This window comes from Dermacentor variabilis, chromosome 6 (assembly GCF_050947875.1).
Source record: "Dermacentor variabilis isolate Ectoservices chromosome 6, ASM5094787v1, whole genome shotgun sequence".
NCBI classification, from domain to species: domain Eukaryota; kingdom Metazoa; phylum Arthropoda; class Arachnida; order Ixodida; family Ixodidae; genus Dermacentor; species Dermacentor variabilis.
The window spans coordinates 190,393,850-190,408,361 of NC_134573.1; the positions used below are offsets into that span (position 1 = coordinate 190,393,850).

General features: G+C 44.1%; 1 protein-coding gene across 8 annotated transcripts in view; it reads left to right on the top strand.

The window, feature by feature from the left end:
• Positions 1-14,512, top strand: part of LOC142585996 (splicing factor, proline- and glutamine-rich-like) — a 120,489-nt gene that overhangs the window by 34,610 nt on the left and 71,367 nt on the right. For 7 of the 8 annotated variants that reach the window (XM_075697180.1, XM_075697181.1, XM_075697178.1 and 4 more), the window contains exons 4-5: positions 2,275-2,355; positions 11,722-11,776. In XM_075697180.1, coding sequence (XP_075553295.1) covers positions 2,275-2,355; positions 11,722-11,776 — 136 coding nt within the window. The remainder of the gene's footprint in view (positions 1-2,274; positions 2,356-11,721; positions 11,777-14,512) is intronic. The other variant, XM_075697182.1, reaches the window with a different exon arrangement.

The following is a 14,512-nucleotide window of genomic DNA, read 5'->3' on the forward strand; positions in this document are numbered from 1 at the left end:
GGCGCGAAATTTCAAACGGAGGGTCGGGACCGTACCCGTACGGCTAAGACCTTGCGGGACAGAAAACCGCAGCCGTACATGTACGGCAAAAACCTTCAAAGGGTTAAAGCCGTGAAATGCAACACTGAGGCAATGTGCATGGGCTGTGGAGTGTGTCAGGACAGTTGAGGTTGACTTACGAGCTGTTAAGAGAGAATCTGAATTGTGACAATGTTAGGGCCTCATACCACTGAGCTTACTATCAGTTGATAGAAATAGCTCATATTCAAAAATATTTGCTTCTGTATGCATCTTCTCTTTATATGTATTTGAGAATGTCTGACTCAATTTGCAATTTTTTTCGAAGACATTTTATTTGCTGTGCATTTTACTAACCCCTCCCTTCTATCTCTTTTTGAATAACATAAACACTACTCCTTAGTATTCAAATTGGACTAAGTTTTTTTTTAAAATTTTTCGTATGCTTACTAGAGAGTGACAGCATCGGGTGATATAGTTTCAGCCTGTCTTGACATAAAAGATAGTTCTTCATCACTCAGGTAATTTTGCAAAGGCACTCGAGGAAAACGTGGAAAACTCAGGGAATTTGGAAATGTCAACCTGGTAGACACCCTGACAAGACGTTTTTGTTTGTGTGAGGCAGTAACATGGTGCCACCTTGCCAAATCTGCCTCAGTCGCTGCAGCGTACACACATTTCGCATAAGCGCTTGCATGGCTGTTGGTGGCTCTTGCGGCCCAGTCTATCGTCGATGTGGCATGCGGTAGCTTTGCTAAATCCAAAATTCATAGCAAGGTTTCTTCTCTAAATTGATTTAATTGTGGAAGTGAACAGCAGAAAAATGGTTTGTGGTCAGGTTTCTTCAGACCGTTTGCAAGAACCTATAAAATGCTGTTCGCAAAACCCTTGAGTTCTACAGAAGAGAACCCCTGGTTTACAGCATTATCTCTAGTTCTGCAATTTCGTGCATCTGCATGAGCATGTGCAGGGATGGCTTAAGCAGAGATGAGATTGTGCCTGCAAGAGTAAACATTCATTCTATTGTCTTAGGCACAACATTTATTTATTTATTTATTTACATAATTAGGAATATACTGCCATTCTGAATGCCAGGCTTTAGGTTTTGCAGAAAAATGGATCTTATTTCTATATTGACTGATGCTCATTGAACTCAATGTTCCTCTTACAGCGCCATTGTCTGACTGTGAAAAACTAAAGTTGTTTGCAAATAATGTTAATGGCAGTCAGAGGCCCCCAAATAAATAATTATTGCAGCATTAAAATAAAATTTGAACAACGAAAATAATTTCAACCGCATTTGCATTCATTGATATGTCATCATGAGTTAAGATGGTCAACAGTTGGCATCACATCAGGGCCATAGAGCACAACTAGGGAGGTTTCATCTTAAATAAACAGTATGTCGACATTGCCAGGTAGTGGAAAAGGGTGACATCTTCTGGCACTGTGACAAAAAGTGGCATTTTCCTCCCATAATGTTGTGAAAGAAACATGCGAGTTTTAGCCATAAAGCTGTGCTGTTCAGCGCCACAAGCGATGCAGTTTTTAGTGTTATAAAATATTTGTTTAATAAAAATATTCAACGTACGAGTACATTGTGTACCTTTGATTGTGATCTAACTCAACATTATGTGCTGCCAAGGCCCTGCAGTTGATACTTCACATTTGGTACCAGTAATAAGTTAGTGAATTTATTTGATTTCACATGCCTCTAAATTGTCGTGTGTGGTGGCAGACTATTCACATTTTTAGTGAATGTCATTAATTAAGAGTAAAATTGAAATCTCTTTGGCAGGTGCTTTACTAGTTTGCGTAATGCTGATTGACTGTGCTTAGAATTGCAGGAAATTTTCGCACCACCCAAGGTGTTGCAGATGCAGAACTCCATCCCTGTGCTGGCAATCTTGGCCACATTTTATCGGAAGAATGGAAATTTGGGCTAGTTCGCCGTTCAGTCATCTAATAACAGCCTGTAAAATGCTGTGCATATCTTTTCTATGTTTGAGCCTTGTTTTGTGCATTGGTATTGGGTGGTCATGGTTGTCTTGGTGGTGCCGGGATAAAATGGCATTCTTTTTTGTCTATCATCTATCAGCTTGTGAGTACTCGCACCTTTCATTTGGTGACATGCACTGTAGCCACTACAAACTGACTTGAAAATTTGCGTGGCAGCCTAGTACATCATCACTACCCCTCTAAAAAAATAATTTATGCTAGTTTACTTATTTTGTTCCTGTCATTTTCATGCTTCAGGTTGGCAGCCAACAGATATTGAATGCGAGTTGAGCCATTGGTACCAGCCTGCTGCTGTTCCAGAAGTGGGACATCCAAATCGTAATTGCCACTCTGGCTAGGACACCTCATGAGTTAATACTTATTCAAAGGGAACGCAATGGGATACAAGGAAACAATAATTTTTTGCATATCCTTCTTTTATATTGAAACTATTTGCTGCTCTAGCCTTTTCTCTTACTGCATCACGCACTAAACGTACAAGGCCCAATGTTTACATAATGAAAAGTTTACTGCACTTATAGTAACTGCTGAGTGTCCTACCAATTACCAAGGGTAATTGGTAGGACACTCAGCAACTGCTGTACTTTGAATGAAGGCAACTTCCACTGAATATTTTTGGTGGAACATTGCTTATTTGTAAAACTTACCTGTGCATTGTTTAGTAAGTCAAGGTCATCAGTACTTGGCAGGCAAAACTGCAAGTGTAGTGCGATCATAGCACTCGTTTTGCAGAAAACTGGCTTTTGATTTGCAACCTCTTCTTCCTCTTTATAGATTAGAGCTATAATGTATGGCACTAATGTTGCATCAAATCACACGTTATTGGTACACCATTCTTGTGGCCAGTATGTGATGCACCATGTTTTGGTATCGAACGCGGATGCTGCCCAATAAAATCGTCTCTGTACTTGTTCACTGGTGAATAGGTTAGCTGTATCACATTTTCTATGTCCTCATACGACCTTTTTGTTCATTACAATGCACATTGCCCTCAATCCTTTTCAATATTAGCTCAAAAGTGATTATGCAAGATATTCATTGCAGATATAAAAAAAGTTGGATGCGTGCAGAACTGTGTGGAAGCAGTCTCAGCATACTTTTGTGAAAATTGACACCAATTTGATCCAGATTTTTGTTGTCAAAGATGACGAAAAGCACCTATGAAGTGTGTTCTAAACACAGTAAAACCTGCGGCCATGGCGCACATCTTCATCCGATACGTGTCTTCATCAGAGACGTGCATTTTACTACCACGTGCACAACCTGATTATTTTTTCGCCTATGAGTTGATCGGCAACAGAGCGACTTGTCCATCATGATGTAGCTGGCGCTCTTCATCTTCGACAACTTCTGCTGTGTTTGTGACATTGCATGTGCAGCCATTGCAGTGAGTCAAAATGAAATTATCTTGCCGCGACTGTGGTTGCTATCGACGCAATCGTGGATGGTGCAACCATGCACGACTGATGTGCTCACCGAGTCAGAATGAAGCCGATGTTTGCCATGAACGCTGCAGATGAAACCTTGGTCAATATCAGCTTGACAATGGATGGCAACCTTGCATGTGGCCAACACAGTCAGTGTGGTGTTATGCGGAGGTAAACACAATAAAGCCTGTAAAGGCACAGATAAGCACGACGAGTTCTTTGCACAATTTCAGCTGATGACTATGGCGATGCGGACTTCGCCACTTTTCCTCTTTTGCGGCGCTTGCCATGCTCCGAGAGTGGCGCGAAATAGCAGATGTGCTACCACATATGACAGAATTAATGAGAGTTTAGTGCCATAAAATAACACGCCCACTAGAACCAGTGGACGAGTCCAAATTATCTGATTTTCCAAATTGCAGAGGGTCAAATTCGAGATTTTACCGTACCTTGAGCTAACATGAAACATGCAGCAAGGACATACCAACCTGCTACACAGTGTTTGATCTAATAGTTCTAAAGAAAACCACAAGGTGGAGTTGTAACTCACACTGTTACACCTGTATCAGCATATAGGCCAAGAAAGGTGTTTTTTAAACTATGAACATGGGAAGAGGGTTACTTCCACCACATACATGGAGGTGATGCACACTGCATTTAACCAGGGTGTTTGAACAAAAGATTGGTTTCTCACGTTTTTAACTTACAAGTCGACCATAAAACCTACTTCAAAAGGGAACAATTTCCCTGAGCTGTCTGATGAGGATATAATTATTTCTTTGTGTAATCTATAGCTAGAGCTCTGTGCTTCTGAACTTTATTTTTTTTCGCAAATATCAGAGTTTATTGAAGCATTTTTGTGCAGTGTGGGAAAGCTGTCGTTTCGTAAATGTGAATTAATGGTACTAATTGTGCAGAAAGCATTTTGTCATCTTGCAGCAAGCTTCTGGTCCTTTTCTTTCTGCCTTCTATTAGGCTTTCAACATGACTGCCAAGGCAGTGAACGTGCACTACTCTGAAACATTTCTCATTTCAGTTCTTTTTGTTTGGTCAGCACTTTGGTCGTTGACTCACGACAAGGGGTGCTGGTAGGGGAGTTTTGGGTGGCATGCTGTTACGGGAAGCTCACTCTTGTGTTCATACACGTGTAGATACTCCGCCTTTCTTATGTTCCTGTGCTGCCTTCTGCTGCACGCTGCTGGAAACGTTTTGAAAGTGTACCGGGGGCTTTCGCCAGTTTATCTTTGTACCTGTGTCCATGTTGAGTGTGCGTCTGTTGTGCGTTTTGTGGATCACGATTAATTATTAATTGTTTCTCCGGGGCAGCATGTCGCTCTTGGAAGTCTTGTAGCGCTCATTAACTACTGGGTGATCAGGCCTGAGTGCACTGTCATGCTAACAGTGCAGCTGATAAAAGGCACGCAGAGTTTTGCCTATCGACGTGGTTGCCTTGGAGTTCAGTGTCGCTGATGTCTGCTCTTGCACCTCGCTTTTTATATTCCTTTTACACAATTATTAGACATCTCACATATTCAAGAAGTCTTTGAATGCAGCATTCTGTGTCGTACTTGTCGAAGCAGTGCATTTGTTTGCATCAACTTCTACAGCCATAGATGGTTGTTAGCTTCAGATATTGTGGAAATGGTACCTCACTGAAAGGAAATAATGTCAAAACATAGCAAAACATACATATCTGTGCATACGAGTGGCCAAGTCACTTAAGGGGGGATGAGGGTCTTCAAAACTTTTTTTTTATTTCTTAACATATCTTTCTGAAAATTGGCATGCAGATATATCTTTGAATGCTGATCCCAAATATATATTCAGATTTTATATCTCATCTAGAAATGAAGATATTGCAAAATAATTTATCCCACATAGGTCTTTTCTTACGGGCCATTATGATAATTTCTTAATTAAAAAAGCTAGTTTTAAAGAATACCTGTCATTTCCAAGGGCCCACTGCACATCCTAAAGCTAAAGAAATTTTCAAAAAGTCATCATATAGGTCATGAATGAATAACAAAGTAGGAAGAAAAAAACAATGCGGGAGTAATTAGCTTACATCTGACTTAATTACTAGCCTATTGGGTTTAATGAAAAATGGAAAGCTTTAGGATGTAGCTGAGGTCTTACTCAAAAAAATACCTAATTCAAAAAGATCAGTTGATGCAAACATTATGAAAAGTTCTGTAAGGCAAAGGCATTTGATTGAAAAAGCAAAGCTGAGAAAATTGCATTCAAAGTTTTGCTTACTCTACCACTTTTGTTTACCTATCACATGGAAAAATTTAATGCTTTAGCATGCAGCCCAGTCATTACTGAACACAATAACACGAAACTCACAGAAATCTGTTCATGCAAAGATTGTGAAAACCTCTGTATTGCATTGGCACTTGACAAAAAAAAAAGCTCAGAAAGTCACTTGCTATTTTCTTTGTATCTGCCACACATTGACAAAAGTCCTGGGCAGTAGTCCTGGGTTCTGTCAGGCTTGTGCTTCTTGGCCATCCTCTTCTTCACCGTTTCAGCATTGGTGTGACTTTTATCAGACCTGCAGAGCCTCTGTTAATCTTTTTCAAGGCTCCTACGAATGAGGTAGCTCCCAGGACTGTAACCAAGCTGTGCTGCAACAGCTCTGCTGGTTCTCTCACTGCTCTCTCTCACTGCACTTTGCGAGTTGGAGAGTGGCCATCCCACACTTGCTGCAGCTTGAGGACGCAAACAAGCTTCTTTAGCACAGAGAGATCAACGATGATGTACTCTGTGCCGCGATCGTTGTCTTCACTTCCTGTGTCGACGTTCATTAGCTCGAACTTGCGGTAAGTCGCGGACTTCTTCGCCAATGAAGTTTTAATGTTGTCTGCGTATTTTTTCGCGCACCGCGCACTCCGCCTCAGTGAAAAACACCATGTCGAAGCGTTCAGCACGCGAGCTCGGTTCAGCCGCGTTCGTCGGCACCGAAGTGGCGTGCGGAAACGCCGAAGTCGACGTTAGGCTTCGGCCAGCCGGCTCGGCCGCTTCCGACGACACGGAATCCGAAGCGACTTGCAGCATCTCAAAAGTTGGCATTTTTGACGGTCTTAGTCCAGGCGCATCCACCGGCACTGCAGAGACTTGCGGTAACCGCGAAGTTGACACCGATCGGCACTGTCCAGCCGCGTCCACCGGCGAAGCTGTTGTTGGCGAGCTCAGTCCAGCCGCATCCACCAAGGGCACAGCAGCTTGCGGCATCACCGAAGCTGTAGTTGTCGACGATGTAGCGCTCTTCTTATTCCATGCGCGTCTCTTTTTGCTGACTGCTTTTCGCGTGCTTGCTTTCAAGCGCGCGTCTCGCGCCATCGTGACACGCGGAACAAAGACACCAGGCACGCAAAAGCAAGAAATTCGTGGTTAAAAGAAGCGACTCAATAGCCAAAATATCTACAAGAACGATAAAGAAAAAGGCAGAATGAAAAATACTAGGAAACAAAGAGGAGCGCGAAAAATGACGTGCGTGCAGGTGAAAGCAGACGACACGAAGGAGTCTAACAACGCGGCCGCGGAGCCGCGGCAGGCGAAGCATGCGTCACGGCCAATCAGAGGGCTTCCCTCGAGGAGGCGCCCGTTTCACCCAATCAGTGGCTGTCTCGCGACCATTTCCCGCTTGAGAACGGGTGCCGATCGCTCCGCTGCAAAAGGGTTTACAGCATGCCGAGGGGCGCCAGAATGGAGAGCGGGAAACCAGCTTTCAAACGAGACCAAGATGGCGCCGATCGGTTCGCGTCGCGCGGAGCTACGGCAGCTTGAAAATGAGGCAAACCTTCGCGCTTGGCATTCAATTTCGGCTCACCGACGTTTCTAAATTGCCGTTTTTTTTATACTTCGAGTAGGAATTGAGCCATAATATTTTGTAGAGGCATAGTTGGGACATTAAAGACTTCAAAAACGCAATTTTTAAAAATTTCTATTTTTGACCATTTTTCGCAATTTCAAGACCCGCGTCCCCCCTTAAACAATGGCAACTGTGACCCAGACACATATATTGTGGGCCGTTATTACTTTTTTGTTTTTATTTAACTTCATAATGCTTACAGTTTATGCATGCCATAAGGTATTATTAGAGAAAACTTTACTCCGCATGAATGCTCACTTAGAGGCTGTGTAGTTCTCTAGCGAAAACGTGGATGCCATCGCTGACACCGTTCATAACTGAGCAAGGTGGTTGTTTATGCTGCTGTATCGAATGCACTGTTTCTTATTTCCCGTTTGACTAAGAGGTAAACAGTTCTTCTCTGGATTAAAAAAAATGGGTAAACTTAACACAAACAGACACACTCATCTACGTAGCGAATGCCACCGGCAGTCTTTGGGAAGGGTGACCTACATGCACATGTTAACGCAACACTGTGTTGCCGCCTGCCGCTTATTGACGCACCGTGCGAAGTGAGCAGTAGTTTATATATATTGCCACAACTGAACTATAAGAGCAGTTTCCTTCGTCGTAAACTGCTTATATTCAAGTTGAGGTCCATTGGTAGGGAGTGCATAAACTCGACGAGGCCAGGCCTAACCCAACCTTTGCTAAACAAGATCAGCATTGGCTCAAACCCATGTGCATGGCTTGAAAGGACTGGAGCTTTGGCATTTCAACTTCAAAGGCATGTTTCTACTCAAGGCGCTGTGGCTTCACATTGTTGATTTGACGGCCGATCGCATGCAATCATGGTCGGCATGCTGATTTTGTCGGCACTGTCCACAAGAAAGCCTGTCCCACTACGACAACTCTCACCCATCGGTTGCGTCATTGTTGGCCTATTAGGGTAAAATGGTCTCAGCGGCACACTGTGCAGAATATTTGGCCTCAGCGTTTTGTCGGTCTCGTATTGACCCAGTGTTACCACGCCTTAAACGAGTACGTGAACTCAGACACGCTGCAGCCACCACCAGCAAGAGAGGGCCGGCACTGCAAGAAGACTTTGTTAGCAATGTGATGTTTTTAAAGTGTCGCGGAAGTCTAACGCTGGGGCTTATCGATAAATTTGCTAGCCATCAATGCAAGGCCGCAGCTACGGGGTTCATGGTGCAGTCTGGATGAAGCCCTGGCCACTTTCTGTTTTAACAGAAAGTGTATGTGCAGTCCAGCCTATTGCACTCTCTTGGCACTGCACCGACGAAGAGCTATGTACCAGTAGCGTTCCAATGCGGCACACGGCACAAGTGTTTGCTGCAGTGCACATCCGTGTGCATTTTCTTTTTTTTTTTCAAATGACCTTCCCTTGATATCAAGCTCTGCGGTCACGTGCATCCCTTGCAAAACATTTTGCGACTAATCCGCTAGGGCAGGGCACATGCGCTATCGCGCCATGAGACAGGTGGATTGGGCAACCGATAGCAGTGCATGTGAAGTGGAGTTTGGTTTCTCTGGCAATAAGCTGTGGCAGCTACTTCGAATGCTTACCAAATTTCTATGTTTGTGTACTGGTAAGAACGGTGGAAGCTTGCATGTGGGCACCAAGCTTAAAAGGTGTGAACTAAGTTTGCAGAGCAGCGCTTGAACTGACAGCGCTCTACGTCACATGCGTGATATCTGCTCTTCACGACGACGCACGTCCCGCCGGGCGCTCACAAACTGAAGAGCCAGAGAACGACAATGCACACACTTCTCCATCGCCTAAGAAATCCCCGTGTGCCTGCATCATGCTGCTCCGCTTCTTCTCTTTTGCTCATTCCTTTTTGTTCACTTGTCATCTCCCCCTCCTTCGCATTGCCCTCTTCCCTCTCATGAACCGGCACACCTCGTTGAGAAGCGCACTCACTACTGTGCTTGTCTGCAGGATTTTCCTGCAGAAGCCTTATTATAACCGGTAATTTGTATCGTGGCTGCACTATAAACTGTATATGTGTACATAGGGTTCTATGAGTGGTTAAACAGGAGTCAGATATAGCCGCGTCTACACTCTAGGCGGTCACATTACAAGTAGTCCAAGCAGTACCTGCACTCTCTTAAAAAATGAAATTGTACTTGATATATCTGCGACACAATCAAAGCAATGTGTACTTCGAGCATAAATTTGCCTATGCATGGTGCACCATTTAAGCAGTATAGCTGTCATAGTGGAAAAGTTGTTAGAATTTAGTTAGCCTTCACTGCCACTATCGTTAAACCTTTAAGTGCCCTGCGCGAGTAAAGCCTTGTCACAAATTCTGCTCAAGCCTTGCCTATCCAGAGATAATTGGCAAATGTGAAACACCTGTGTACTTCTCTCGCTGTCTATCCAAAAGTAGGTTGAACTGAAATTGCATAGCAGCTTTTCTCTTGCAAATGACAAGGGATGAGCAAAAAGAGAACAAGGTGAAAGCAGGAGCCAACGTTTCGACAAGTAGACGTATCTTCTTCAAGGCAAGGGAACGTCGTAAAGCTTATCTATTGGCGTTGCTTGCATCCACCTCCATGCTCACATGGCTTGCATCTGTTTTTTTCCAGTACATGGCAGGCCAGCACGCGAAGCGCACTGCTGTTTTAAATGAAAAACGTCCTGTCAGTACAGTGTATGACAGGACAGTTTTGCTGTCAAATGAAAAAGGTGTTATGAAAATTAATGAAAACAGATTTGAAAGAACACATTATTAGTGTAAGTTGACTTAGTTTTTCCTTTGGGTCCCTTTAGTCTCTTGAAGCAGTAGCCAAAGGACTTAATTGTGCTATAAACATGTAGTGTATAGACTCATGTAAGGGCTGCGCTCCCAACTTGGCAGCCCCAATTTCTCTTTTTAAGGGGGGGGGGGAGGCACTAAGGGAGAAGCAACCGCATTCGGTGCCCCAATGTTGGTGCGCCTGCATTGGCAAATTTTTAAGCGCTGCGTACTTCCATGTGCCGATGCTAGATGGCAAGAACTGTGCGTTGACCTCTGATGCAATGGATACATGCAGGGTGTGCACTAGTTGCTGGTTGCGCTGGCACCATTTCAATCAAATGGCTCGGTTCTGTGTAAAGGCCGCGTCTTGTCAAAATTGTGAAAAAAAAAAAAAAAGTGCTGCCCTTTCACGAGCGTAGACGGTAATTCTTTAGTGTTGCATCTGTTCTTCCACTGGCACCTTTGCTAAATGCCTGTGTGTTGTGAGTTAACTTTTTTTTTATGTGCTTTATAAATAGTTATCCAATTTTCTGGAGTTTGACCAAATGTATTTTTGGTGGTGCGTGAAATATTGGAGATTATCGGCAAAACATTAAATTCAATTAAAGAGTGCTATTTAGTGTAGGCCACTAAAGCTCTTACCTTCTTCTAGCCTGTTGTAATGGATTTGTGATGTACCGAATCTGAATTCACAAATTCAAATGGGACGCTTAAGCAAGAGAAATTATGATTTTGGCGTCATGTGTGATCATACAGAAGAAAGGTGTCACTGTGTCGCCATCTCTGGCTCTGATAACAATGCTTTGCGCATGGTGCTTTGAACAAGGGTGAAAAACTCCCAAGAAGCCCATGTGGCTGCATTCACGTGGATGCATAAATTGAAGTTGCTATCTCTGCAGTACTGACTGTTTGACAGACTGCCATAAGATATGAGATGGTTCATCTGCCAAGTCCAAATTTGTCAGTGCAATAACATACCAATATAAAGGCATTGTTCTCTGCTTGATGCCCATTTTAGTTTTCTCTAAAGAAAGTCCACGAACCTCACACAGAGTAGCAAAGGGTGTGAGAATAATTTTAGATGTTTTTACTTTGCACATAAGTATGTCTAACTGCAATTAGAATGTTTCTTTTTCTCGGACAAAAAAAATTCAGGCTATAAGCGGTAAATATAGATAGAGCGATATTTTTACTCTACTTTACTTACAGAAGTTTCATACTCGTACTTCTCCAGTTATTGCACACAATTCTTAAAATATGAATACATCTAGTTTGTGGTATAAAAATTGTATGAAAAATATGTATACTCATTTTATTGGCTATGTTTGTTCAATCATTGTATGATCTTACTTTTTGCAGTAACCTAATTATGCAAGTTTATTGTTTATTTATACAGGATGTCTCGGAAGAAAATATCTGAAGCTTTGTAAAAATCAGTGTGTCTCCGTTTTCACCAACTTGCTGGACATTGCCGGCATATGCTTTTTGCTGTATTCCAGCCGGGACTGGAGAGGTGGAACCTAGTTAACTGTGTCCTAATTAGCTTTGCTGCAAATGTAATGAACACCTGCATAGTGAGTGGGCTGAGTAAAGGTACAGTGTTGTGCAGATGAATGAATGTCACTTGTCTTGTTTCCAGAGCTGCGGAGAATGGAGGAGCAGAGCAGCCTTATGGCCCGGGAGCGAGAGATGAGGTCAGTGCTTTTTATGTTGCTGGGCATGCCAGTCTGGGAAGGCCAGTGTCCAAGTTGTTGGCGTCTCGTGTCTTTCGCTTTATAAATGTGCATGGGAAATGTGACTGCTTGGCAGTCAGTGACTAATATTCTTGGGATGCCGAAGATGTAGACTGGAGCATCAGTGCTGGTGGCACCATCTTGTATACTGACATCCTCAGAGCACTTGAATCTAATATTAATGCAATGATGCACTGTATGTTGCTTAGCTGTTGGTGTATTATTAGTGTATATTATGGCTGTACTAAAGGGACTGCTGTGGTTTGCAGAGGTATGTGAGTGTGTGTGTGTGTGTATGCTTTCGTCGCAGTAGATATGGTTAGTGTGTCCTGAGCTCTATAGTGATAGCTGAATGATGTACAATTGGACCTACTTATAATGATACTGGTTTTAACAATATATCAGGTATAACAATGAGCAGCGGATAGACCGTCAAGTTTTGTAATGTGTTCTATGGTAAAATAAACTGCTTACTACAATGCTCCTATGCCGCATTGTTGGTTATAACAATTAAATATGGCTACTAGGTGTGTGCACCAAAAGGAAAGAGAATGCAAAATCCTTGAAAAATAGAGTACAAAAAGCGCAGGCAGCTTCACCACACTCTCCTTTGTGCCGCGCACCTTCGCATGTGGACACGCCTTCGTTGCAGTGCCCTGAAAAAATAAATGCAAGCCTCTGGGCCACACTCGTCTTCGTGCTGCGCATGCTGCACGGCAGATGGGCGTTGCCCACCATCACTGGCTTCACGTGCTTCTCTCATGCCAGAGAGGGGCGATGAAGGCGTGCCTTGCAGGGCGCACAACATAAAAGCGCTGATACCAAATAGCCCGATATCATTATTATAGCCAATAATGCGGCTTGGGAACATTGTAGTAGCGGTTTATTTAACCACAGGACACACGAGTTGAAGGTGCAGCAGCTGCTCATTGTTACATCCGAGTATTAAAGAGAAGCTTTCTTTGCCTCCTCCGTTAACTTTTCCACTGCTGCTGCTGCTGTCGCTGTCTTGTACGCCGCATCGGGTGTGGTTGAGAATGTGGTAATGTACACGGTAGGGACACAGGACAGGCGTCCGTGAGCCCTATCCAGCGAGAACTTGGGTGTCGCTGCAATGCCCTCTGGGATATCTGGTCAGCACAATCTCTGCACAACTGTAATTTCGTGTTAGCCCCCTGCAAAGACATTGGAGAAACTGCAAAGCTTACCTTTGTACTCACGTGCAACAGCCCAAAGTGGAGACAGTATGGTAGAAAGAGGGGACAGAGAATGCGTAAAGCCAACGCCCTATCAAGACAGGCAAATAATAGCCACTCTTCACTTATGGCAGCTTGCATACATGGGAGAAACATAGAAAAAGGAAAAGGTGTCGTCAGAAAGCATGCTTCATTTGGGCTCTCTTCAATAAAAGAAACTCTACTACTAGACATGGAAACAGTTGCCGACAAACTGTAAGAATTTCAATTCAAGGTATGAAACAGCACGTTTCTGCTATTTCTGAAAGATAAACACTGTGCAAGTTTGTACATGCAGACAGATGACACAGGGCATGCAGATGCAAAGCCACACTAAAGCATCACAGCGTCAAGACGACAACGCACAAGCGGCTGTCAAGCAAATCAACACTTAACCATGATGCAATACGCTCGTGTAAGGGAATGACAATGCTAACTTTCTCACAGGCTACTGTAGGATCTCACACCGGTGCTCTTGGGACAAAGGAACGACAACACAGTAGTGCAAACAATCACAAGGGCATTTATTGCACCTTTCATAGATCAATGCCTGCTAGCCGAGTTGCTATCCACAAAACATGCCGATGGGCGCGTGACAAATCTAGAAGTCCAACTCACCGCGACCGGAAAACGAGCGAATATGTTCACCCCATGCTGGATCCCAACACCTGGTCGTTCACGCATACTGTCACGCAAATGGTGGCGCATTCCAAGGCGGCCACGCAAGGCGGTCTCGCAGAAGCATGGGTCGGCGGCGCGCGGGATGTCCACGCCGTTCGCCGACCCCCCGGGGAAGACCCAGCCCGTTCTCCCCTGCACCCCCAAGTAACCCTGCCATGAGGCCGCGTTAGCAACGCAACACTCGCGCCATCTCTCGCACTGCGCCCCAACCACATCGACCGCCACGGGCATCACGCAGGTCACGTGGCGAAGCCAGATTACAGGAGACGCGCCATGCGGGAAAAACATATCAGGGGATGCGCGCGAGTCGCGCATCACCACACTACAAACATGGCAGATCAGTTCTGTGGAAGCCGACAAGATGGAGGAGAGTACTATCGCGCTCAGTATAAGCTGCAACATGAAAGCGCGTGACAAAGTAAGTGCGCGTTGTAGCTCATACCAAGCTCGATAGTACATGAAAGGGGAAAATTGGCATCCATTCGAATTGTAGCGTGAAGCTACAAAGAAAACCCATACGGGTATCTCAGGAAGCCCTGAAGTTGAAGAAAAATTCGTCCTGGTCCAGGACTTTTGTAGCTTCATGCTACACTTTGGGTGGATGCCAATTTTTCCCTTTTAGGCTACAAACAATGGCACACAACAATGACTCGAGCAAACACAGCTCACTGTTCTGTGTACTGCGTAGACAGACAAACGCAAATGGTGCATGCAAGGTAGCATTTGATGCCACACCACGACTGTCATAGGTTGTCAACATCACCTCCAAATGTTGTCAGTG